Source organism: Entelurus aequoreus, linkage group LG22, assembly GCF_033978785.1.
Source record: "Entelurus aequoreus isolate RoL-2023_Sb linkage group LG22, RoL_Eaeq_v1.1, whole genome shotgun sequence".
Classification (NCBI taxonomy): Eukaryota; Metazoa; Chordata; class Actinopteri; order Syngnathiformes; family Syngnathidae; genus Entelurus; species Entelurus aequoreus.
The window spans coordinates 28,470,452-28,496,679 of record NC_084752.1 but is presented as its reverse complement, the minus strand read 5'-3'; the positions used below and the strand labels follow the sequence as shown (position 1 = coordinate 28,496,679).

The 26,228-nt window shown below is 40.8% G+C and overlaps 1 protein-coding gene across 1 annotated transcript in view; it reads left to right on the top strand.

Moving 5' to 3' along the window:
* LOC133639463 (zeta-sarcoglycan) overlaps nt 1-26,228 on the top strand; it is a 945,127-nt gene that overhangs the window by 493,067 nt on the left and 425,832 nt on the right. The window contains exon 2 of the mRNA XM_062032766.1: nt 21,298-21,507. Coding sequence (XP_061888750.1) covers nt 21,298-21,507 — 210 coding nt within the window. The remainder of the gene's footprint in view (nt 1-21,297; nt 21,508-26,228) is intronic.

Here is a 26,228-nt window from a genome sequence, read left to right as displayed (position 1 = left end):
GAAGTTTTCGACTTGGTGATGATATACCAGGTCGCTTGCAGGGATGACACAGTGGGAGCTGCCTTCCACTTTGAAGAAACCAATCGTCATTTGCTGGTATGACTGGCTATTTCTTGGAATGGATTTTGAAAGCTTCTTCAGGTGGATTGCAACTGCAAGTAAGATGAAAGATCACTTCAAAAAGACGCGTCTTCACTCCCCACTCATCTGCTGTCAGAGCTGTTAGGTTTTAGGAAATGAATGCGGTTTATTTTACGCTTCTTTTATGAGGGAAGGGTTAAAAGTCACACGTACATTTCATGTTCATACACCATTTGTTTGTCGTATTTTAGGCTATTCGTAGCTATTTTTCAATACCCGCGACAATTTCGTAACATCAAAAAAGCTGCAACATGTTGCAGAATATCTAAAAATAATGAGGCAAATAGGCTTATTTTATTGCATCACCGAGCATATTTTGATCCCTTTCGAACAAAAATCAGTTTCAAGCCATAGATGTAAATAAGATGTCTGATATGTCAGTTCATAGCAGGGTCTTTTTTTAATTTTTTTTATTGACATCCAGCATCAGACATTTATATCCATTACATCATATTCACATAAATCATATATCTATTGTCTGCCCAAAATGTCAAAATATTTTTGTTTATATCCCATACCACCCACCCCCCCCCCAAAAAAAGAGAGAAACAAAGTAATATCTACAAATACATCGATTAAATAAACAGAAAAAAAAAATTAAATAAATAATGATAATAATAATACATTAATAATAATAGTAATAATAAATAAAATACAATATAAACAGATAAATACATATATATATATATATATATATATATATATATATATATATATATATATATATATTTACATATATAGTGCAGTGAGTCTTAAATTGTGGTACATGCACGCTCCATCAAACTCATGGAGAAAAATCTACTCCCAAGTGGGCCGGACTGGTAAAATCACGGCAAAATAACTTAAAAATAAAGAAACATTCAGATTGTTTTCTTGTTTAAAAATAGAAAAAAGCACATTTTGAAAATGTAAAAATCATAATGTTGTTGTTTTTTTTACACTTACATGTTGCGGTTAATAGTATGCTATGTTTATTTATCGTTATTTATATTTTCTGAATAAATTATGTGATAATGTTCATCAGTCAACTCATTGGTGCTCATTTGCAATCAATCAAGATTTTAAAAAAATATATCAAAATCAAATTACAGTGTGTTATTTATGTAGTTTGAAAGTTTTCCTTGACTAATGCACTAACATCATGTGGTTTATTTTGTAGCATCGTCTACAGAGATACAAAGAATTGCTATTGCGATGTCCACTGGATGTCGCAATAGCAATTCACATTTAGAACAACAGTTTATTTAATTCAAAAATTTCTGGTTAATTTTTATACTTAGTGTGGAAGTCGCTTCCTAGCAGCTCCACTGTAGACACGGCACAAGAGCCAAGCGGGCAGGTTTAACAAAGTTTTAATGTTTTTCACAAGATCTTTCCAAAATGTCTTTCGGCATGTCGTGACGTTGCCGTCACTCCCAATCCTCTCTCTCGCTCTGCTCCCGGCCGCTTACTGTTAAAGACAACAGATGATTAGATTAACACGTACCACCTGTGAAATCTAATCACCTGCCAGCTGTGTCTCGCCGTCAGCACATGCCCTGCTGGTGCTCGTCCTCAGTACCATGGACAGCGGCTGTGACTTTTTCTCCCGCAGGCGTGCTGATCGCACTTTCCCTCCACACTTAGCAAACTCATCCCGCGGGCCAGATAAAACCTGTTCGCGGGCCTGATCGGGCCTGCGGGCCATACGTTTGACACCCCTGATCTAGTGGTACACCAATGACTTCATTAAATTACAGTGTTTATTTCCCTGTATTCAAACAGTGTTACTGTTCAAAATTATTAAATATACTTGTTGAATAAGACCTCTGCTGAAATTGTGGTGATTGTTGTGTTTCTCACCATGCAACCGAAAGAGGCAAGGATGCGGCAGAAGCAAATCTTATTCCATGTAATAAGCCAACAAACAAAAAGACGTGCAGCTTGGCGGTGCACGGAAAAAAGCCGTGCGGGTTTAACAACTTCAAAATGTCGAGACCAACGCTGGACATAAGCAGCGTGAATTAGCAAATAGCACAATACCGTACATGTCGCGTTGAGTGAATAATGAACCTTCGAGGAAGGGAGAGTGACAGTAGCTTTTTAAATCTCTCTGATTAGGGATCAAGAGCAGGTGTGCGCCCCGATCGCTAATCAGTGAGTTCAATCAGCCAGAATGTAAACAAAAAGAGGAGCGACGAAACAGAAAAAGGCTATTTATCAGGAAAATAACCACAGACAAAACAAAACACGACCTTTCGTGCACAGGCCATAACACTCTGCCTTGTTTTTGATGATAACTTGGGCCTATTGAACTATTGTATTTTGTAATCTTGGTCATGATGTTGGTACATGGAGGGCCACGTTTTTTCTGAAGTGGTCCTTGGTGAAAAAAGTTTGAACACCACTGATATATAGCGTTAAAGCATACTTGCCAACCTTGAGACCTCCGATTCCGGGGGGGTGGGGTGGGGCGTGGGCAGGGGGCGTGGGCAGGGGGCGTGGTTAAGAGGGGAGGAGTATATTTAAAGCTAGAATTCACCAACTCGAGTATTTCATATATATATATATATATATATATATATATATATATATATATATATATATATATATATGAAATACTTGACTTTCAGTGAATTCTAGCTATATATATATATATATATATATATATATATATATATATATATATATATATATATATATATATATATATATATATATATATATAGCTAGAATTCACTGAAAGTCAAGTATTTCATATATATATATATATATAGCTAGAATTCACTGAAAGTCAAGTATTTCATACATATATATATATATATATATATATATATATATATATATATATATATATATATATATATATATATATATATATATATATATATATATATATATATATATATATATTAATTTTATCATACATATAAATAAAATAAATACTTGAATTTCAGTGTCCCGGAGGCTATCCAGTAGATGGCAGTATTGTCCTGTTTAAGAGTGTCACAACATTGCTGTTTACGGCAGACTAACTGCTTTACGGTAGAGGAAAACGTGACTGCTGTTGTTGTGTGTTGTTACCGCGCTGGGAGGACGTTAATGAAACTGCCTAACAATAAACCCACATAAGAAACCAAGAACTCGCCCTCGATCATTCTACAGTTATAACGTGATCGGGCAGGCACGCTGTTTATATCGTGGGAAAGCGGACGTGAAAACAGACTGTCGCCGCTGTCCCCACTCAGGTCCGCATTGAGCTGGAGGGGGCGTGGCCTCCATCTCCGACTGAATTCCTGGAGTTTATCGGGAGAACATTTCTTCCGGGAGGTTATGGAGAGAGGCGCTGAATTCCGGGAGTCTCCCAGGAAAACCGGGAGGGTTGGCAAGTATGCGTTAAAGTTTCATGAAACTTAAAAATCAACTGACAACATCCGTTGATTTAAGCTGCACTAAACTAGGCCAAATCCGAATAGGAGTTGTCCGACTCCTTGTTTAGTCTGACTGATTGGCGATCAGTTTCTGACCTCACTTTGGGTACCTATGCTTTTAGGCCCTGCTATTTTGAGCCGGATAACTCCTTAAACAAATAATTATTTAGCCTGAGCATCGTGTCAGCCACACTAAACCATTGTTTAAGTTTCCCATCCATCCATCCATTTCTCGTCCGCTTATCCGAGGTCGGGTCGTGGGGGCAGCAGCCTAAACAGGGAAGCCCAGACTTCCCTTCTCCCCAGCCACTACGTCCAGCTCTTTCCGGGGGATCCCGTGGCGTTCCCAGGCCAGCTGGGAGACATAGTTTTCCCAACGTGTCCTGGGTCTTCCCCGTGGCCTCTTACCGGTCGGACGTGCCCTAAACACCTCCCTAAGGAGGCGTTCGAGTGGCATCCTGGCCAGATGCCTGAACCACCTCATCTGGTTCCTCTCGATAAGACCATGCCTACACTAAGTCGTTTAACTCCTTAAACTAATAATTATTTAGCCTAAGCATCGTGTCAGCCACACTAAACCATTGTTTAAGGTTCCCCTCCTTCGATAATTTTCTACACGGGTAAGTGCGCCGTGTATTTATTGAATCTCCGGCTCTTAGCTTTGTATGGACTCGTCGATCGTTTACAAACTGAGTTCGGTGAGGAATTCACGCCTGAAAGACCACGCCCCATACAGGAAGTGACGTCAGAAAGAACGCGCCACAGCCAGCTTCATAACAACCGGAGCTAACCACTGGAAAGATGGAGGCGAGTCTACCTTAGGAGAAGAAAACATGCAATTGCAGCTATTTGGGATACAACACATCTCAGACGGCAAGATAACTATTTAATGTCGAGGTCAGCTGTATTTGTACTTACCAGAAAAATGTGTTCATTTGTCGAAGGAGAGACAACGAGAATACGGGCTCCCGTGGATATGATAAAAAAAAGTAGCGTGTGCTTTGTATTACCTGGCCGACGAGTGAAGACTATGGAAAACAGCGAATGCATTTGGACTGGCAAAGCAGACTGTATCAGTTATTGTCCGCCATGTATGTCGCACACTCAACGTCTAGGTCCAGAGTATATAAAGTCACCAATGCTAAAAACATTAGCTATCCACCTATGCCAGACAGCCCTCATCTGCTCATCAACACCTTGCGTTCCAGGGATCGACGGAGCGACGAAGGACTTCACCCCGATCATCGATGCGGTCGGCGGCTAGCGTCGGATAGCGTATCTGCTATCCAAGTCAAAGTCCTCCTGGTTGTGTTGCTGCAGCCAGCCGCTAATACACCGATCCCACCTACAGCTTTCTTCTTTGCAGTCTTCATTGTTCATTAAACAAATTGCAAAAGATTCACCAACACAGATGTCCAGAATACTGTGGAATTTTGCGATGAAAACAGAGCTTTTTGTATTGGATACAATGGTGTCCGAATACTTCCGCTTCAACGATAGACGTCACGCGCATACGTCATCATACATAGACGTTTTCAACCGGAAGTTTAGCGGGAAATTTAAAATTGCACTTTATAAGTTAACCCGGCCGTATTGGCATGTGTTGCAATGTTAAGATTTCATCATTGATATATAAACTATCAGACTGCGTGGTCGGTAGTAGTTGGTTTCAGTAGGCCTTTAAAGTGAGCAGCACCAACCCGGAAGTGCACAGACAGCCACAATTTGAGAACCACAACCATTAGCTCCAACTTTTCCTCGCTGGTTAATAATTCTTGCAGTGGGAGTTGGCATTTGAAACCAACAGTATAAACAAGATTGATTCAAATTACTGTGTGAAGGGGTTAGTATTAAGCCAAAGGACGTAAAGCAAGAAATGCATCTTATATCGTAATGCGTATGTGACCATTAGGCATTTTATTTGGTTCAAATGACATTTACACGTGGTGCGGTGAAACATATTCAATGCACCTGAGGAAATGTTTTGCTCTATTGCCACATTGCATCATGGGTACATCCGTAAATGTCTTATGACAGTTACGTCACCATTTGTGTCCAATAAAGCCCCTCAGGTGTAGACGCTCACACACTAGTGGACACGTCGTAGCTGAGCTTCATTGGGCAGCAATGGTCAGTGATCATATATTTTGCCACCACTTTGACAAATCACTGCCTCTAGACCAATAAAATAAATCAGCCCCTTTATTCAACACTTTCAATAAAAATGGATCGTTGTAAAGAAAATTTACTGCATGACTGTTTTATTTTAGTTTGTTAAATTCATTTAAAGGGGACTTATCTTCTTATTTTTAATGTTACAACGTTTGATACACGTGTCAAATAATACCAAACCATCAAATCGTAAATAAAAACAAAAACAATGATTTGCAAATCCTTTTCAACTTATATTCAGTTGAATAGACTGCAAAGACAAGATATTTATTGTTCGAATTGAGAAATGTTTTTTGTTTTTTTTGCAAATAATCATTAACTTAGAATTTAACGGCAACAACGCATTGCAAAAAAAGTTTGCACCGGGGCATTTTTAACACTGTGTTACATGACCTTTCCTTTTAACAACATTCAGTAAACGTTTGGGAAATTAGGAGACCAATTATTGAAGCTTTTCAGGTGGAATTCTTTACCATTTATGCTTGATGTACAGCTTAAGTTGTTTAACAGTCCGGGGGTCTCCGTTGTAGTATTTTAGGCTTCATAATGTGCCACACATTTTCAATGGGAGACAGGTCTGGACTACAGGCAGGCCAGTCTAGTACCCGCACTCTTTTACTATGAAGCCACGTTAATGTAACACGTGGCTTGGCATTGTCTTGCTGAAATAAGCAGGGGCGTCCATGGTAACGTTGCTTGGATTTTGCAAATCCTTTTCAACCCATATTCAATTGAATGCACTACAAAGACAACATATTTGATGTTCAAACTCATAAACTTTATTTTTTTTTTTTGCAAAAAATAATTAACTTAGAATTTCATGGCTGCAACACGTGCCAAAGTAGTTGGGAAAGGGCATGTTCACCACTGTGTCACATGGCCTTTCCTTTTAACAACACTCAGTAAATGTTTGGGAACTGAGGAGACACATTTTTGAAGCTTCTCAGGTGGAATTCTTTCCCATTCTTGCTTGATTGACTGCTTAAGTTGTTCAACAGTCCGGGGGTCTCCGTTGTGGTATTTTAGGCTTCATAATGCGCCACACATTTTCAATGGGAGACAGGTCTGGACTACAGGCAGGCCAGTCTAGTACCTGCACTCTTTTACTATGAAGCCACGTTGATGTAACACGTGGCTTGGCATTGTCTTGCTGAAATAAGCAGGGGCGTCCATGGTAACGTTGCTTGGATGGCAACATATGTTGCTCCAAAACCTGTATGTACCTTTCAGCATTAATGGTGCCTTCACAGATGTGTAAGTTACCCATGTCTTGGGCACTAATACACCCCCATACCATCACAGATGCTGGCTTTTCAACTTTGCGCCTTTAACAATCCGGATGGTTCTTTTCGTCTTTGGTCCAGAGGACACGACGTCCACAGTTTCCAAAAACAATTTGAAATGTGGACTCGTCAGACCACAGAAATATTTTCCACTTTGTATCAGTCCATCTTAGATGAGCTCAGGCCCAGCGAAGCCGACGGCGTTTCTGGGCGTTGTTGATAAATGGCTTTCGCTTCGCTTAGAAGAGTTTTAACTTGCACTTACAGATGTAGCGACCAACTGTAGTTACTGACAGTGGTTTTCTGAAGTGTTCCTGAGCCCATGCGGTGATATATTTTACACGCTAATGTCGCTTTTATATGCAGTACCGCCTGAGGTATCGAAGGTCCGTAACATAATCGCTTATGTGCAGTGATTTCTCCAGATTCTCTGAACCTTTTGATGATACTATGGACCGTAGATGGTGAAATCTCTAAATTATTTGCAATAGCTCTTTGAGAAATGTTGTTTTCCCAAACTGTTGGACAATTTGTTCACACATTTGTTCACAAAGTGGTGAACCTCGCCCCATCCTTGTTTGTGAATGACTGAGCATTTCATGGAAGCTGCTTTTATACCCAATCATGGCACCCACCTGTTCCCAATTAGCCTGTTTACCTGTGGGATGTTCCTAATAAGTGTTTGATGAGCATTCCTCAACTTTCTCAGTCGTTTTTGCCACTTCTGCCAGCTTTTTTGAAACATATTGCAGGCATCAAATTCCAAATGAGCATATTTGCAAAAAATAAGAACGTTTCTCAGTTTGAACATTAAGTATCTTGTCTTTGCAGTCTATTCAATTGCATATACGTTTTAAAGGATTTGCAAATCATTGTATTCTGTTTTTATTTACAATTTACACAACGTGCCAACTTCACTGGTTTTGGGTTTTGTAAATGCATATTACAAACGTAGAATTATGATAAGTCTACTTTAAGTAACAAAAATACAGTTCTAAAGTGTACATATCCTGCCCCAATATCTGTCATCTGTACACTTCAAGGGTTAGTATCCCACCTTTTTCCAATAATTTCAAATATTTTTTTTTCAATCAATGGAAACCTAAATACAAGATGGAAATTCACCCTCGTAAAACTGTCTGAAAAAGAAGGCTGGTCTCATATTTTGGGTCTAGAGTTTTACATTGATAAACTAACAGGCTGTTCCCAGTGTGCAGAGCGCATTACCAAATACTGTAAGTTTGTCATTGTGCAAACACATTTATAGGCTGTAGGCTGTACACATCGTTCTTGGCAACAATGGTGAAATAAAACTTCCAAGTCGATTTAGGTCAGATGGCTATTTGTATAGAGCCGCTTTTGTTCACAGAAAATGAGTTGGCAGGAGAAAATAATACAGTAATATCATAAGAATAACACAATAGAAGATCGGAAAAGTTGCCAGTTTAATATCGAGCGTTTCTGGGTGTTGTTGATAAATGGCTTTCGCTTTGCTTAGTAGAGTTTTAACTTGCACTTACAGATGTAGCGACAAACTGTAGTTACTCACAGTGGTTTCCTGAAGTGTTCCTGATTTCATGTGGTGATATCCTTTACACACAGATGTAGTTTTTTGATGCAGTACAGCCTGAGGGATCGAAGGTCTGTAATATATATATATAAGGACGGCGTGGCAAAGTTGGGAGAGTGGCCGTGCCAGCAATCGGACAGTTGCTGGTTACTGGGGTTCAATCCCCACCTTCTACCATCCTAGTCACGTCCGTTGTGTCCTTGGGCAAGACACTTCACCCTTGCTCCTGATGGCTGCTGGTTAGCGCCTTGCATGGCAGCTCCCGCCATCAGTGTGTGAATGTGTGTGTGAATGGGTGAATTTGGAAATACTGTCAAAGCGCTTTGAGTACGTTGAAGGTAGAAAAGCGCTGTAAAAGTATAACCCATTTATCATTTATTTATTTATAATATCATCGCTTACATGCAGTTTTTTCTCCAGATTCTCTGCACCTTTTGATGATATTACAGACCGTAGATTGTGCAATCCCAAAATTCCTAGCAATAGCTCTTTGAGAAATGTTGTTCTTAAACTGTTCGACAATTTGCTCGCGCATTGGTTCACAAAGTGGTGACCCTCGCCCCATCCTTGTTTATGAACGACTGAGCATTTCATGGAAGCTGCTTTTATACCCAATCATGGCAGTTTAATATCAAGCCGACTAAAAAAACACAGACTACCATTTAAATTCACGTTAAATTCCACATTTGGTGTAAACATACCTTGTTTTTGGTCTTGCAGAAAAATATGGAGCATCTTAGCAGTAATACACCCCCATACCATCACAGATGCCACAGATGCTGGCTTTTGAAATGTGCGCCTATAATAATCTGGATGGTTATTTTCCTCTTTGTTGCGGAGGACACGACATCCACAGTTTCCAAAAACAATTTGAAATGTAGACTTGTCAGACCACAAAACACTTTTCCACTATGCAATAGTTTATCTTAGATAAGCTCAGGACCAGCAAAGCTGGCGGCGTTTCTGGGTGTTGTTGATAAATGGCTTTCGCTTTGCAAAGTAGAGTTTTAACTTGCACTTACAGATGTAGCGACACACTGTAGTTACTCACAGTGGTTTTCTGAAGTGTTCCTGAGCCCATGTGGTGATATCCTTTACACACCGATGTAGGTTTTTGATGCAGTACCGCCTGATGGATCGAAGGTCTGTAATATCATCGCTTACATGCAGTTTTTTCTCCAGATACTCTGCACCTTTTGATGATATTACGGACCGTAGATGGTGAAATCCCAAAATTCCTAGCAATAGCTCGTTGAGAAATGTTGTTCTTAAACTGTTCGACAATTTGCTCGCGCATTGGTTCACAAAGTGGTGACCCTCGCCCCATCCTTGTTTATGAACGACTGAGCATTTCATGGAAGCTGCTTTTATACCCAATCATGGCAGTTTAATATCAAGCCGACTAAAAAAACCCAGACTACCATTTAAATTAACGTTAAATTCCACATTTGGTGTAAACATACCTTGTTTTTGGTCTTGCAGAACAATATGGAGCATCTTAGCACTAATACACCCCCATACACGACATCCACAGTTTCCAAAAACAATTTGAAATGTGGACTTGTCAGACCACAAAACACTTTTCCACTATGCAATAGTTTATCTTAGATAAGCTCAGGACCAGCAAAGCTGGCGGCGTTTCTGGGTGTTGTTGATAAATGGCTTTCGCTTTGCAAAGTAGAGTTTTAACTTGCACTTACAGATGTAGCGACACACTGTAGTTACTCACAGTGGTTTTCTGAAGTGTTCCTGAGCCCATGTGGTGATATCCTTTACACACCGATGTAGGTTTTTGATGCAGTACCGCCTGATGGATCGAAGGTCTGTAATATCATCGCTTACATGCAGTTTTTTTCTCCAGATACTCTGCACCTTTTGATGATATTACGGACCGTAGATGGTGAAATCCCAAAATTCCTAGCAATAGCTCGTTGAGAAATGTTGTTCTTAAACTGTTCGACAATTTGCTCGCGCATTTGTTCACAAAGTGGTGACCCTCGCCCCATCCTTGTTTATGAACGACTGAGCATTTCATGGAAGCTGCTTTTATATCCAATCATGGCAGTTTAATATCGAGCCGACTAAAAAAACACATACTACCATTTAAATTCACGTTAAATTCCACATTTGGTGTAAACATACCTTGTTTTTGGTCTTGCAGAAAAATATGGAGCATCTTAGCACTAATACACCCCCATACCATCACAGATGCCACAGATGCTGGCTTTTGAACTTTGCGCCTATAATAATCTGGATGGTTATTTTCCTCTTTGTTGCGGAGGACACAACATCCACATTTTCCAAAAACAATTTGAAATGTAGACTTGTCAGACCACAAAACACTTTTCCACTATGCAATAGTTTATCTTGGATAAGCTCAGGACCAGCAAAGCTGGCGGCGTTTCTGGGTGTTGTTGATAAATGGCTTTCGCTTTGCAAAGTAGAGTTGTAACTTGCACTTACATATGTAGCGACACACTGTAGTTACTCACAGTGGTTTTCTGAAGTGTTCCTGAGCCCATGTGGTGATATCCTTTACACACCAATGTAGGTTTTTGATGCAGTACCGCCTGATGGATCGAAGGTCTGTAATATCATCGCTTACATGCAGTTTTTTCTCCAGATACTCTGCACCTTTTGATGATATTACGGACCGTAGATGGTGAAATCCCAAAATTCCTAGCAATAGCTCGTTGAGAAATGTTGTTCTTAAACTGTTCGACAATTTGCTCGCGCACTGGTTCACAAAGTGGTGACCCTCGCCCCATCCTTGTTTATGAACGACTGAGCATTTCATGGAAGCTGCTTTTATACCCAATCATGGCAGTTTAATATCGAGCCGACTAAAAAAACACAGACTACCATTTAAATTCACGTTAAATTCCACATTTGGTGTAAACATACCTTGTTTTTGGTCTTGCAGAAAAATATGGAGCATCTTAGCACTAATACACCCCCATACCATCACAGATGCCACAGATGTTGGCTTTTGAACTTTGCGCCTATAATAATCTGGATGGTTATTTTCCTCTTTGTTGCGGAGGACACGACATCCACAGTTTCCAAAAACAATTTGAAATGTGGACTTGTCAGACCACAAAACACTTTTCCACTATGCAATAGTTTATCTTGGATAAGCTCAGGACCAGCAAAGCTGGCGGCGTTTCTGGGTGTTGTTGATAAATGGCTTTCGCTTTGCAAAGTAGAGTTTTAACTTGCACTTACAGATGTAGCGACACACTGTAGTTACTCACAGTGGTTTTCTGAAGTGTTCCTGAGCCCATGTGGTGATATCCTTTACACACCGATGTAGGTTTTTGATGCAGTACCGCCTGATGGATCGAAGGTCTGTAATATCATTGCTTACATGCAGTTTTTTCTCCAGATACTCTGCACCTTTTGATGATATTACGGACCGTAGATGGTGAAATCCCAAAATTCCTAGCAATAGCTCGTTGAGAAATGTTGTTCTTAAACTGTTCGACAATTTGCTCGCGCATTTTTTCACAAAGTGGTGACTCTCGCCCCATCCTTGTTTATGAACGACTGAGCATTTCATGGAAGCTGCTTTTATACCCAATCATGGCAGTTTAATATCGAGCCGACTAAAAAAACACAGAGTACCATTTAAATTCACGTTAAATTCCACATTTGGTGTAAACATACCTTGTTTTTGGTCTTGCAGAAAACTATGGAGCATCTTAGCACTAATACACCCCCATACCATCACAGATGCCACAGATGCTGGCTTTTGAACTTTGCGCCTATAATAATCTGGATGGTTATTTTCCTCTTTGTTGCGGAGGACACGACATCCACAGTTTCCAAAAACAATTTGAAATGTGGACTTGTCAGACCACAAAACACTTTTCCACTATGCAATAGTTTATCTTGGATAAGCTCAGGACCAGCAAAGCTGGCGGCGTTTCTGGGTGTTGTTGATAAATGGCTTTCGCTTTGCAAAGTAGAGTTTTAACTTGCACTTACATATGTAGCGACACACTGTAGTTACTCACAGTGGTTTTCTGAAGTGTTCCTGAGCCCATGTGGTGATATCCTTTACACACCGATGTAGGTTTTTGATGCAGTACCGCCTGATGGATCGAAGGTCTGTAATATCATCGCTTACATGCAGTTTTTTCTCCAGATACTCTGCACCTTTTGATGATATTACGGACCGTGGATGGTGAAATCCCAAAATTCCTAGCAATAGCTCTTTGAGAAATGTTGTTCTTAAACTGTTCGACAATTTGCTCGCGCATTGGTTCACAAAGTGGTGACCCTCGCCCCATCCTTGTTTATGAACGACTTAGCATTTCATGGAAGCTGCTTTTATACCCAATCATGGCAGTTTAATATCGAGCCGACTAAAAAAACACAGACTACCATTTAAATTCACGTTAAATTCCACATCTCATGTAAACATACCTTGTTTTTTGGTCTTGGTGAGAAATCTGGAGCATCTGGGGAGATAATGAGGATTGTGTGGGCAGCAGGTGGCTGCCATCACTGATCCAGACTGTGCAGTTAATCGTCAACCACCACACAAATGTTCAGTTTTACCCTATTTTGACAATGGTGTAACAGCCGGGGTGCCATAAGACCTTGGGTTTGTGTTTCTGAAAGACAAACAGGGCCCCTGTGGAGAGCGACACCATCGGTTCATACGGTATTTGAGACCAACAAAACAAAACATAAAGGCGGTGCTTTTTTTCTTTTGTGCTTCTTGGAGACCGGCCAGACCCTCGGCATTTGTGGTTTCCTATCGACGCCCGCTGGTGTCATCACGTGGAAGAATGGCGAAACAATCCTTTCGGCGGCTGCTCAACAAATAGAGATGTAATGTGGTGTGAGGGTGACAATGATGGAGAGATGCAGCAGGGATGTGGGTAGTCAAGGAGGATAGAAAAGGGGCGTCTGGAGAGTGCAGGTAACAAAGAGTTGTAAGAGGCAGAGATGGACCCAGACAGACTGATGGTGGTGAATTGTACGTAGCAAGTGTCCGTGTCTCCTGCCACCCATGAATCCTGCTGCACGGCAGCTAACAGAGTCAACTGTCCTCTGGCGTCTTATCCTCCCATTTTCTCATTTGCTCTTTTGTACACTCGCTATCCTCTCCTGTCTGCCTTTTGGTGCCCACTGCTGTCTATTCTTGATCCCCTTCTACTCCTTCTACATCCTCAGTCTTGTTCTTAATGTGTGCAGTAGGTCCCACGCTCATATCTGCTCTATTACTCTTTAACTACCGTATTTTCTGGACCATAGGGCGCACCGGATTATAAGGCGCACTGCCGATGAGCGGGTCTATTCAGGTCTTTTTTCGTACAAATTAAAAGGGTCATATTATGATTTTTTTTTCCATATTTAAAACAGTTCCTTGTGGTCTACATAACATGTAATGGTGGTTCTTTGGTCAAAATGTTGCATAGATTATGTTTTACAGATCATCTTCAAGCCGCTTTCTGACAGTCGCTTCAGGATGCGCCGTTTTGTGGGCGGTCTTATTTAGGTGGCTCACTTTCAACAGCGTCTTCTACCCGTCATCTTTGTTGTAGCGGTGTAGCGTGCAAGGACGGGAGTGGAAGAAGTGTCAAAAGATGGAGCTTACTGTTTTAATGACATTCAGACTTTACTTAAACCAATGAAGGAGCAGCATCGCCTCATCCGTGGCTCACTAGTGCAACAACAACGGCGAAAATGTGTCCCGTGAAAAAAACGTTTAACCGGAACTCTCTAAAAACTAAAGTTCCTCGAGTGAATAATACAAACTCACTATACCGGTATGTTTTAGCGCTTTCATGGCGAGTTTACTGACAGATATAAGTAAGAACTTTACACTACTTTATATTAGAAATGGCAAAAGCAGAGGATGAATGTCCCATAACAAGAAGATAGGGAAAAAGAAGAAGCTTATCGACTACTGCGTCGGCACGGACGCAAAATTTCAAGGACTTATGCAGATCCCAAATACAGATCAGTAGGTACAAGAATGTAAGAAAAGTTGCTTTTGAGTAATATTGCAAAACAAAATGCCAGATAATATGTCATACCTTATACACACACCATAATAATACTCGTCTGTTTAATGCGCCGACAATCTTTCAAGCGGTGCGGCTTCATAGCTTACCAAAGTCGTACTAAAACATTTTGATAGATTTTTGAGCACCGTGTGTAATGTTCTATATTATCAATGGAACATTTAAAATGTTGGTGTTGTTTACTTGAGACCCATCAGAGTGCAGCCTACACTTATCTCTTATGTTTGACTGCCATCTACAGGTCACACTTATCATTACACTATGTACCAAATAAAATAGCTCTGAGGTGGGCGACCTCAACCAAACCTATTCCTTAAATTAGACGCATCGGGTTATAAAGCGCACTGTCGAGTTTTGAGAAAAAAATTGTTTTAAGTCCACACACCATAATAATACTCGTATGTTGAAGCACAGTACAATCCATCAAGCGGTGCGGCTTCATAGCTTACCAAAGTCGTACTAAAACATTTTTGATAGATGTTTGAGAACCATGCGTAATGTTCTGTGTTTTCAATGGATCATATAGAATTTTGGTGTTGTTTACTTGGGTCATATTGCAGTCTACACATATTTCTTATGTGTAACTGCCATCTACTGGTCGCACTTATCATTTCACCATGTACCAAATAATAGCTTTGAGGTCGATAAGTAAAACCAAGATTATTCCGTACATTAGGCGCACTGGGTTATAAGGCGCACTGTTGAGTTTTGAGAAAATAAAAGGATTTTAAGTGCGCCTTATTGTTGGAAAAATACGATACTTTAAGACAAAATGACCCTAAAAATACTTTTCTCGCAAACATATGCATTAAAGCAGTTCTAGGGCCCTAAGAAAGCCAACTGTAGAAATGTATTGACTATAAATGACATGGGGTAGTCATTTAGTGCTTGTCGAAATGGATACAAATGATTTGTACTTGATGGAGGCAATCATCATAAACATGTTACTACTGCTGCTACTGACGGTCCCTGACACAAGGCTGAAGCTTAGAGGTGACAGAGCTTTCGCCGCTGCTGCTCCCAGGCTCTGGAACGACCTACCTCTGAGTGTTAGACAAGCCTCCTCTCTTCCTGTTTTTAAATCTCTCATAAAAACATACTTTTATTCCATGGCTTTTAACACTGAGTGATATCCATCCTGCAATGGCGCCCCATAATACACCTGCTGTGAACCTGTTTTTTATGTTCTATTTATTTTATTTATTTATTTTTGATCGTGTTCTGTTTGTGTTCTGTTGTGTTTGCTCGGTACTCGTATTATCTTTTAACCTGCCCATTGTACAGCACTTTGGCTACCCCTGTGGTAAATTTTAAATGTGCTTTATAAATAAAGTTGATTTGATTTGATTTGATTTGATGTGTAATCCAGGTGGTTTGGCCCCCTGACTTTATCCCGTTTCGCACGGGGATGCGAAACCTTGTCGTTGGCATGAGACACAAGTGAGCTGAGCAGCCAGCACACTCTTGAAATGATCAGGGAGTGGGGTTTTTAAATGTACACATGGCACAGCCAGACTGGCTGGCACCCGTTACACTCAAACCCCTAAACCTCACTCTCATCCGGGTCACGGCACCACTGTAACCCCCCTGCCTTTATCACACGTAAACTCTCGTCGACGGCATGAGAAGCAAGTGTGCTGACCATTAAGCTAAGAGCCATGGCTGGCTCACTCAGCAGCCAGCACACTCTTGAAATGATCAAGGTGTGGGGTTTACTAACACTTAGTGCAGCCACACTGGCTGGTCCCCGTTACACAAGGCCTATAGTACAGTAAAATACGACAACAACAACAACAACAAATGAGATCATAAAAATAATACCATCAAGACACCAAAATGTTCATTTAATGCTATACAACCTCAGGCGCCAGTGTTTTTTAAGACTAGAAAAGAGCCTAACGAAGATTCGTACAAGGTTGGTCCGAATGCATATAATGCTATTTATAGAGTCTTAACCTACACATACGGCCGTATAGGAGGCTACGGAGGACAGCAGCACCAGTTGGAACAGTAGCACTGACTTACTTATTGTACACCGATGTACTCACTAAGTCACATAAAGTAGTGATGTGTATTTCCGGTCTTGTCATCCTCGTCCGGACAGAAGGGCGACACAGCAAAGACTGGATCAAAAGAGACGTCAAAGACGCTTTACTGAACCAAAAGTTGCTACATTACAAGCGAGTGTCATTACACAGGACTGCAGTTCCTGGAGGAGGTCAGGGGCCGTATTTATCAAGCTTCTTAGAATTACTCCTAAGAAGTCAGTTAAGTGTTGACTTATGAGTAAAGAAATTCTTCGCTGAAAGCTGCACTTAAAAGTTAGTTATCAAGCGTCTTACTCACACTTTCAGCGAAGTGTAGGACTGAATCTTAAGTGTCACACTCAGAGCTGAATTACGACCTTACTATGTGCCATAAACAGAATTTTAGGTGACGTAATTTCTGTGTCCATAGAAATGACCAATCACGGAAGGGAATCCCTTGTCTAAGAATAAAGAAATATCTTAGAAATATTTAAATGGCCAATGGGAGTGTATATTTTGACAATAAACTACAAAATAATACAAAACAAACAAACAATATTGGCATTGAATCAAAAATAAATGTTTCCTTTTTGTTGCACCTTTCCTGCTTCCTGCTCCCAGACCGTAGTCGAAGAGCGCAGGGGAGACACTTCTCTAGGATGTATGCTGGGGCAACACCCTTCACTTTACCCGGCAGTGGGTCTCCACAGCGGACGACTTTAGAGTGAATGATGAGTCCGGCGATTAGTTGCAAATCTTGCTTTATTGATTGCTTGCACACAGCCAATCCAACACAAAACAAACTAGTCCCCGCCCGCACTCACGCTACCGCTGCCTCTCTTCTCTCGCCCACACACTCACTGACGTCACTCACCTCACATGCTGTCACCTACTAAAGGGCCACAGACACACATACGCTACTCTCTTATAACATTTTCTTTCCAATTCATTAATTAGGCAACTAATTTGAAACTGGTGTGGGTGGCTCTATATATACTAGCCCACTGCAGCCACATGCAGAAATCAACATGGAATCGAAAAGTATTAAATCTGTGACAAAAATAATACCCGCTCTGTCTAAACGATACCATTTGATCAGCTGCTCCTCATCAAACAAAGCCAGGACATCCTTCCGCTCCCTGAACGTTCGCGCACGTCTCTCTCGCCTCAGTGCCATCCCCCGCTGGCAACTCCTAACCACTTAGGACACCTCTGAAGGTCTCTTAAATATCGTGGAGAGTAGGAGTGATTCTTAGACTTAAGAAAGTTGATAAATAGCTTTTATTCTTAAGTTTGAGAGTAGGACTAAATTTCGCAAATTCTCAGGACTTAAGTGTAAAATGGCACTCTAAGACGCTTGATAAATACGGCCCCAGGTCAAGAAAATGAGGCACTCCTAACCTGGACAAGCCAAACCATCAGTTGTTATATTCCTCCTTCCTGTCTCTGTGTGTGTGCTAAGTCAGGAGAGCGTATCCTGACCATAAAAGGAGATGTTCGTGTGTAAGTGTCTGAAAAACAACTGTCCTAAGTAGAGATGTCCGATAATATCGGCCTGCCGATATTATCGGCCGATATATGCGTTAAAATGTAATATCGTAAATTATCGGTATCTGGTTTTTCTTTATCGGTATCGGTTTTTTTTTTGTTTTTGTTTTTTTTTGGTTTTTTTAAAATTAAATCAACATAAAAAACACAAGATACACTTAAAATTAGTGCACCAACCCAAAAAACCTCCCTCCCCCATCATTCACACAAAAGGGTTGTTTCTTTCTGTTATTAATATTCTGGTTCCTACATTATATATCAATATATATCAATACAGTCTGCAAGGGATACAGTCCGTAAGCACACATGATTGTGCGTGCTGCTGGTCCACTAATAGTACTAACCTTTAACAGTTAATTTTAATAATTTCCATTCATTACTAGTTTCTATGTAACTGTTTTTATATTGTTGTACTTTCTTTTTTATTCAAGAAAATGTTTTTAATTTATTCATCTTATTTTACTATTTTTTTTTAAAAAGTACCTTATCTTCACCATACCTGGTTGTCCAAATTAGGCATAATAATGTGTTAATTCCACGACTGCATATATCGGTTGATATCGGTATCGGTTGATATCGGTATCGGTAATTAAAGAGTTGGACAATATCGGATTATCGGATATCGGCAAAAAGCCATTATCGGACATCCCTAGTCCTAAGTCATAACTTAAATGTTTGGCGATGAGCTGAACATGTTGTCTCTTCTCAAGGATAGGGCCATCACTTTTGCATTCCAAAGTCCTAATTAGGGCTTCTTTTCTATGAGAAGTCATCAAATCCACCTGCGAATGTCAAACTCAGGGGCCTTATCTTATTATGTGCTCAAACTGAAATACTGCTATTTAATTAAACTTTGGTGGTTTGCTTTCTCCAAGATGAATATAAACATTCACCATATGCAAAACATAATATGAGTTAATTAATTCACTTCAGTAGCACATGGGGAAATTAAACCAACATCATTTGTGACTAAGACACAGAAAATGCAGGGAAGGATACCCTAATTGACCTGTCCCTCCCCCATAATATTCTTGGTTTCTTCCTGCCTGAGTTCCTCAACACTAGCGTTGGCTCTGTTCCCGTGAACGTTTGTCTGCATGTGCCTTGTGATTGACTGGTGACGAATACGGACGCGCATCGTCTCTCGTCCAAAGTCACCTGGGATGCACTCCAGCTCAACTGTGAAAATGGATGGATCTATGGGTCTTGTTCTGGCACTTCTCTCGAAAAACTGTCAAGGCACTCTGTCTTATCCTTCTCCGGACAAGGAACACAAAGACCTGCAATCGGGCAACATAAAGAGAAAGTTGGAAGTCAAAACATTTAACCAACCATCCTAGAATGCGTTTAACTTTTGTTCAGAATCAGCTACTTTGGCGACTTTCTTCTCCTTGATTGTGGTAACTTCACAGTGCATTAAACAGTCTTGAAGCCGAGAATCCATTGACTTCAATGATAGAGCATAGAGTTGTTTTTTTTTCCGCTGTAGCCAAACTGGACAATCATTGGATACATGCTCGGCTTTGTCCCGCCGATGGACGCTGAGCGTCTCTGGAAGTGTATGGAAAGTTGGCTTGGCCTCGGCTGACCAGGACGCTGAGCTTTCGCATGTTAATTGGATGATCTGTCTGAGGCTGAATCCCATTTGGATTGACAACAAAATTAGTGAATCAGCGACATTGAACTATAAACCACTGCTAGAACATGTTTCAAGTTTCATTTCGTTGTGCTGAGTTGATGTGGAGCTGATGTACACCCTAGAGACACATAGATGCGGACTATACAGATTCACATTGACTAGGACGGCCAACTTAGGGTCTTCAATGAACCTAACACACATTTTTTTGTAATGTACAGTCATGGTCAAAAGTTTAAATACACTTGTAAAGAACATAATGTCATGGCTGTCTTGAGTTTCCAATTATTTCTACAACTCTTATTTGTTTGTGATGGAGTGAATGGAGCACATACTTGTTGGTCACAAAACTGACCACAAATCTTTCCTCCAGAAGGTCTTATCTTTGTCAGATGAAACAAAAATGTATCTGTTTGGCCATAATACCCAGTAATATGTTTGGAGGAGAAAAGGTCAGGCCTTTAATCCCAGGAACACCATTCATACCATCGAGCATGGTGGTGGTAGTATTATGCTTCGGGCCTGTTTTGCTGCCAATTGAACTGGTGCTTTACAAAGAGTAAATGGGACAATGAAAAAGGAAGATTACTTACAAATCTTACTTCAGGACAACCTAAAATCATCAGCCCGGAGGCATTCCCAAAGTCCTGACTTAAACGTGTGGGCAATGCTGAAGAAAAAAGTCCATGTCAGAAAACCAACAAATTTAGCTGAACTTCACCAATTGTGTCAAGAGGAGTGGTCAAAAATTCAACCAGAAGCTTGTGGATGGCTACCAAAAGCGCCTTATTGCAGTGAAACTTGCCGAGGGACATGTAAGCAAATGTTAACATTGCTGTATGTATACTTTTGACCCAGCAGATTTGCTCACATTTCCAGTAGACCCATAGAAAATTCATAAAAGAACCAAACTTGATGAATGTTTTTTATGACCAACCATTATGTGCTCCAATCGCTCTATCACAAAAAAATTAGAGTTGTAGAAATTATTGGGAACTCAAGACAAGTGTATGTGGTAAGTGGTAGCTGGGGGACCAGGAGGTAACCTACAGATCTTGCAGGATTAAACCTGAGATGTTCCTTTCAGGACTCACTAGTCTGCAACTACAGTAGTAATAGCTCAATTTCAAAAACACAAACCCTTTGTTCCATGTTCAGTTAGTCTGCACCATGCATATGTCCATCCTCTCTATAGCATAGTATTGTTCAGTCCACTTGTCTCTATATGCAATTACCTCCATCCATCATGGGCATGCTCTCCCTGCCTATGCATTTTGTCACTGTCTCGCCCACAAAGAAGATATTAGCTGTCATAACACTAAATGAATACCTCTATAATCAGTCTTCATTATCTAAAATGACATACCAAAAAGTTGTTTAAGAACCATTCCGTAAAAGGTGTTTTGGGAATCCATCTCCAGCATTGAGCAGCGTCAACAAATAAGCCTTTGTCTTTGTTTTTGTTCTTTTAGATGACCCAGGAGCAGTACATCCTCGCAGCGCAGCCCAACTCCCTCCACCAGCGGGGGGCGTCGGTGTGCGGAGCCCAGGTGTACCCCGCCGTTGGGATCTACGGCTGGAGGAAGAGATGCTTGTACTTCTTCATCCTCCTCCTCCTCGTCACGATGATTGTCAACCTCGCGCTGACCATCTGGATACTCAAAGTCATGAATTTCACTCCGGTAAGAGGCGAGTTGTGTGCGCGTCATTAAAATGGCAAAATGTTATATGGTTTAGTGCTCTTGCGGGAGTTGAAAGCTACTTTGTAAGAGGTGCTTGTAAAAAGGTTTTTCAAGGTAAAAGAAAGGTAAAGCAACCCTGCAAGAATTATGGTGTTTTAAGCAGCTTTTCAACAACGATAAGGGTGAGTTTATGGAGAGGGGGGGGGGGGGGGCATGCCTTAACAGTCCGACATGACCTTGCTGTACTCTCCCAAGTCTTAGCGTCCATCACAACAACTCAGGAAAAACAGCTTTAGATAAATGTACTTAGTTTTTTTTGGCGTTTGTGGCACTTTTTCTTATTTAAAGGACCAACCGCAACAAGGGTTATCGGAGTGGCTAGCTGCTAGTTAGCCAGTCGCTGACCATCGTCACCTGTTATTATAAGAAGAGTCTTTGTCTGGTTAACTTATTTTTACACCTGGAAGACAGTTACCGTAATTTTCTGGACCATAGGTCTTTTTTTTTATACAAAAGGCGCACCGGATAAGGCCTACTGAAATGATTTTTTTTATTTGAACGGGGATAGCAGATCCATTCTATGTGTCATACTTGATCATTTCGCGATATTGTCATATTTTTGCTGAAATGGTTTAACATCGACGATAAAGTTCGCAACTTTTGGTCGCTGATAAAAAAAGCCTTGCCTGTACCGGAAGTAGCGTGACGTCACAGGTTGAAGGGCTTCTCACATTTCCCCATTGTTTACACCAGCAGCGAGAGCGATTCGGACAGAGAAAGTGACGATTACCCCATTAATTTGAGCGAGGATGAAAGATTTGTGGATGAGGAACGTTAGAGTGAAGGACTACAGTGCAGTGCAGGACGTATCTTTTTTCGCGCTGACCGTAACTTAGGTAAAAGGTATCATTGGATTCCACACTCTCTCCTTTTTCTATTGTGGATCACGGATTTGTATTTTAAACCACCTCGGATACTATATCCTCTTGAAAATGAGAGTCGAGAACGCGAAATGGACATTCACAGTGACTTTTATCTCCACGAAAATACATCGGTGAAGCACTTTAGCTACGGAGCTAACGTGATAGCATTGTGCTTAAATGCAGATAGAAACAAAATAAATAAACCCCTGACTGGAAGGATAGACAGCAGATCAACAATACTACTATCAGGAGACACCAAACCAAACACTGGACCTGTAACTACACGGTTAATGCTGTGCCGCCTGTCGAAGCCTAGCAATGCTGTTGTTAACTACGCCATTGAAGCTAACTTAGCTACGGGACCTCGTCAGAGCTATGATAAAAACATTAGTGCTCCACCTACGCCAGCCCTCATCTGCTCATCAACACCCGTGCTCACCTGCGTTCCAGCGATCGACGGCGCGACGAAGGACTTCACCTGATCATCGATGCGGTCGGCGGCTAGCGCCGGATAGCGCGTCTGCTATCCTCAAAGTCCTCCTGGTTGTGTTGCTGCAGCCAGCCGCTAATACACCGATCCCACCTACAGCTTTCTTCTTTGCAGTCTTCATTGTTCATTAAACAAATTGCAAAAGATTCACCAAAACAGATGTCCAGAATACTGTGGAATTTTGAGATGAAAACAGAGCTGTTTGTATTGAGATACAATGTGTCCGAATACTTCCGTTTCAACCATTAACGTCACACGCATACGTCATCGTATCGAAACGTTTTCAGCCGGAAGTTTGCTGGGAAATTTAAAATTGCACTTTATAAGTTAACCCGGCCGTATTGGCATGTGTTGCATTGTTAAGATTTCATCATTGATGTATAAACTATCAGACAGCGTGGTTGGTAGTAGTGGGTTTCAGTAGGCCTTTAAAGGGGTCATATTAGGATGAATAAAAATAAATAAATTCAAAACATTTCCTTATGGTGTACATAACATGTAATGGTGGTTCCTTGCTCAATTTGTGACAAAAATAACCGTTTTGCTGTTTATGTACGTGGCTCACCTTCGACAGCGTCTTCACCCCGCCATCTTTTTTGTAGCGGTGTAGCGTGCAAGGACGGGAGTGGAAGAAGTGTCAAAAGATGGAACTAACTGTTTTAATGACATTCAGACTTTACTTCAATCAACAACAGTGCAGCATCTCCTCATCCGACTATCTAGTGCAACAACGCCGGAAATGTGTCCCGTGAAAAACCATCCGACCGTAACTCTCTAATAACTAAAGTTCTTTGGGTGAATAATGTAAACTCACTACACCGGTATGTTTTAGCACCTCCATAGCAAGTCTACTGACAGATATAAGTTAGAACTTTACACTACTTTATATTAGAAATGGCAACAGCGGAGGGTGAATGTCCCATAACAAGAAGATAGTGAAAAAGAAGAAGCTTATCGACTACGGCATCGCCACATACTACAGTGGCGGACATGCGCACATTTTCAGAACTAATGCAGATTTTAAATACACATCAGCAGGTACCAGAAGGTAAGAACAGTTGGTTTTGCATAATATCGTGAAACAAATCACCAGATAACATGTCTGTTAATGGGTGCCATTTTGCGGTCCATATACACACACCATAGTAATACTTGTATCTCCGACTGCAGTAGCCGTAATGGGCCGACAATCCATCAAGCGGTGCAGCTTCAAAGTCATACTAAAATATGTTGACCGATATTTGAGTGCCGTGTTTAATGTTATTTATTTTCAATGGAACATTTAAAGTTTTGGAGTTGTTTACTGGCATCATAGTGCAGTCTACACGTACCTATTCTGTGTGACTGCCATCTACTGGTCACACTTATCATTACACCATGCACCAAATAAAATAGCTTCGAGGTCGGTAAGCACAACCAGAATTATTCCGTCATAAGGCGCACTGTCGATTTTTGAGAAAATGAAAGGATTTTAAGTGCGCCTTATAGTCGGAAAAATACGGTAATTTTAAAATGGGATCGTGCACCTGCAACATGACTTATTGTACGTTCTTCATCCATCGTTAAAGTTAAGGGCATATTTGAATTGAAATATATGCTAGTATTATTAATAGTATTTATGAGGCTTAAAATGTTATTTAAAACATTGCTTGTGTAGTGAATTAAGTTCTACTCGACTATTTATAAAGTGTTTTTTTTTTTAAATATAACACTTTAAAATTGAAAAGGCCATATCCATCCAGGCAGTGCTTGCCACGTGAGCGTGTGTTGCCGTGGTGATGCAGAGTGTGTATGTGCATGCAACAGTGTCCTCCTCTTCCGATGAAACCTTTACTCGATTATTATTATAACCTCCCTGATGGTATTTGTGATGTTAAGAGTTCTGTTTACTGCAAATATTTGTGAAGCCTTGATGCGTCAGGATGGGCTTGCAAGGACAGTGTGTGTACGTGTGTGTGTACGCAAGTCTGAGAGTGACAGTGAAGAAAAACAATATAATCAAATCATTTAGTTAAGATTCATGAAATTGTGTTCTTGTTTATGCTCGCTACTTACAGTAGGGAAGGGATTCCTATGGCCCCATTCCTGGGTGGATCGCGCGCGATTGGAAGAGGGGGGTTAATCATTTTGCAAAGCAGTCTGCTGAAAATAATGGAAAACGCAACTCTACATAGCAACTGACATTGTGGTCAACGTTGGAATTGGCACAAAACACATGTTAGGATATTCAACATTATACTGCTGTCTGGCAGCTTAAGTGGACCGTCCCAAAATGTCACGTTTCATGTGTCAGGTAAATCGCGACGCATGGGGCCATATGAATTCACTTTCTACAAACCTTGTTTCCATATGAAATGGGAAATTGTGTTAGATGTAAATATAAACGGAATACAATGATTTGCAAATCCTTTTCAACCCATATTCAATTGAATGCACTATAACAATCCGGATGGTTCTTTTCCTCTTTGGTCCGGAGGACACGACGTCCACAGTTTCCAAAAACAATTTGAAATGTGGACTCGTCAGACCACAGAACACTTTTCCACTTTGTATCAGTCCATTTTGGATGAGCTCAGGCCCAGCGAAGCCGACGGCGTTTCTGGGTGTTGTTGATAAACGGTTTTCGCCTTGCGTAGGAGAGTTTTAACTTGCACTTACAGATGTAGCGACCAACTGTAGTTACTGACAGTGGGTTTCTGAAGTGTTCCTGAGCCCATGTGGTGATATCCTTTACACACTGATTTCGCTTGTTGATGCAGTAAAGCCTGAGGGATCGAAGGTCACGGGCTTAGCTGCTTACGTGCAGTGATTTCTCCAGATTCTCTGAACCCTTTGATGATATTACGGAGCGTAGATGGTGTAATCCCTAAATTCCTTGCAATAGCTGGTTGAGAAAGTTGTTTCTTAAACTGTTCAACAATTTGCTCACGCATTTGTTGACAAAGTGGTGACCCTCGCCCCATCCTTGTTTGTGAATGACTGAGCATTTCATGGAATCTACTTTTATACCCAATCATGGCACCCACCTGTTCCCAATTTGCCTGTTCACCTGTGGGATGTTCCAAATAAGTGTTTGATGAGCATTCCTCAACTTTATCAGTATTTATTGCCACCTTTCCCAACTCCTTTGTCACGTGTTGCTGGCATCACATTCTAACGTTAATGATTATTTGCAAAAAAAAAAAAAATGTTTTATCAGTTTGAACATCAAATATGTTGTCTTTGTAGCATATTCAACTGAATATGGGTTGAAAATGATTTGCAAATCATTGTATTCCGTTTATATTTACATCTAACACAATTTCCCA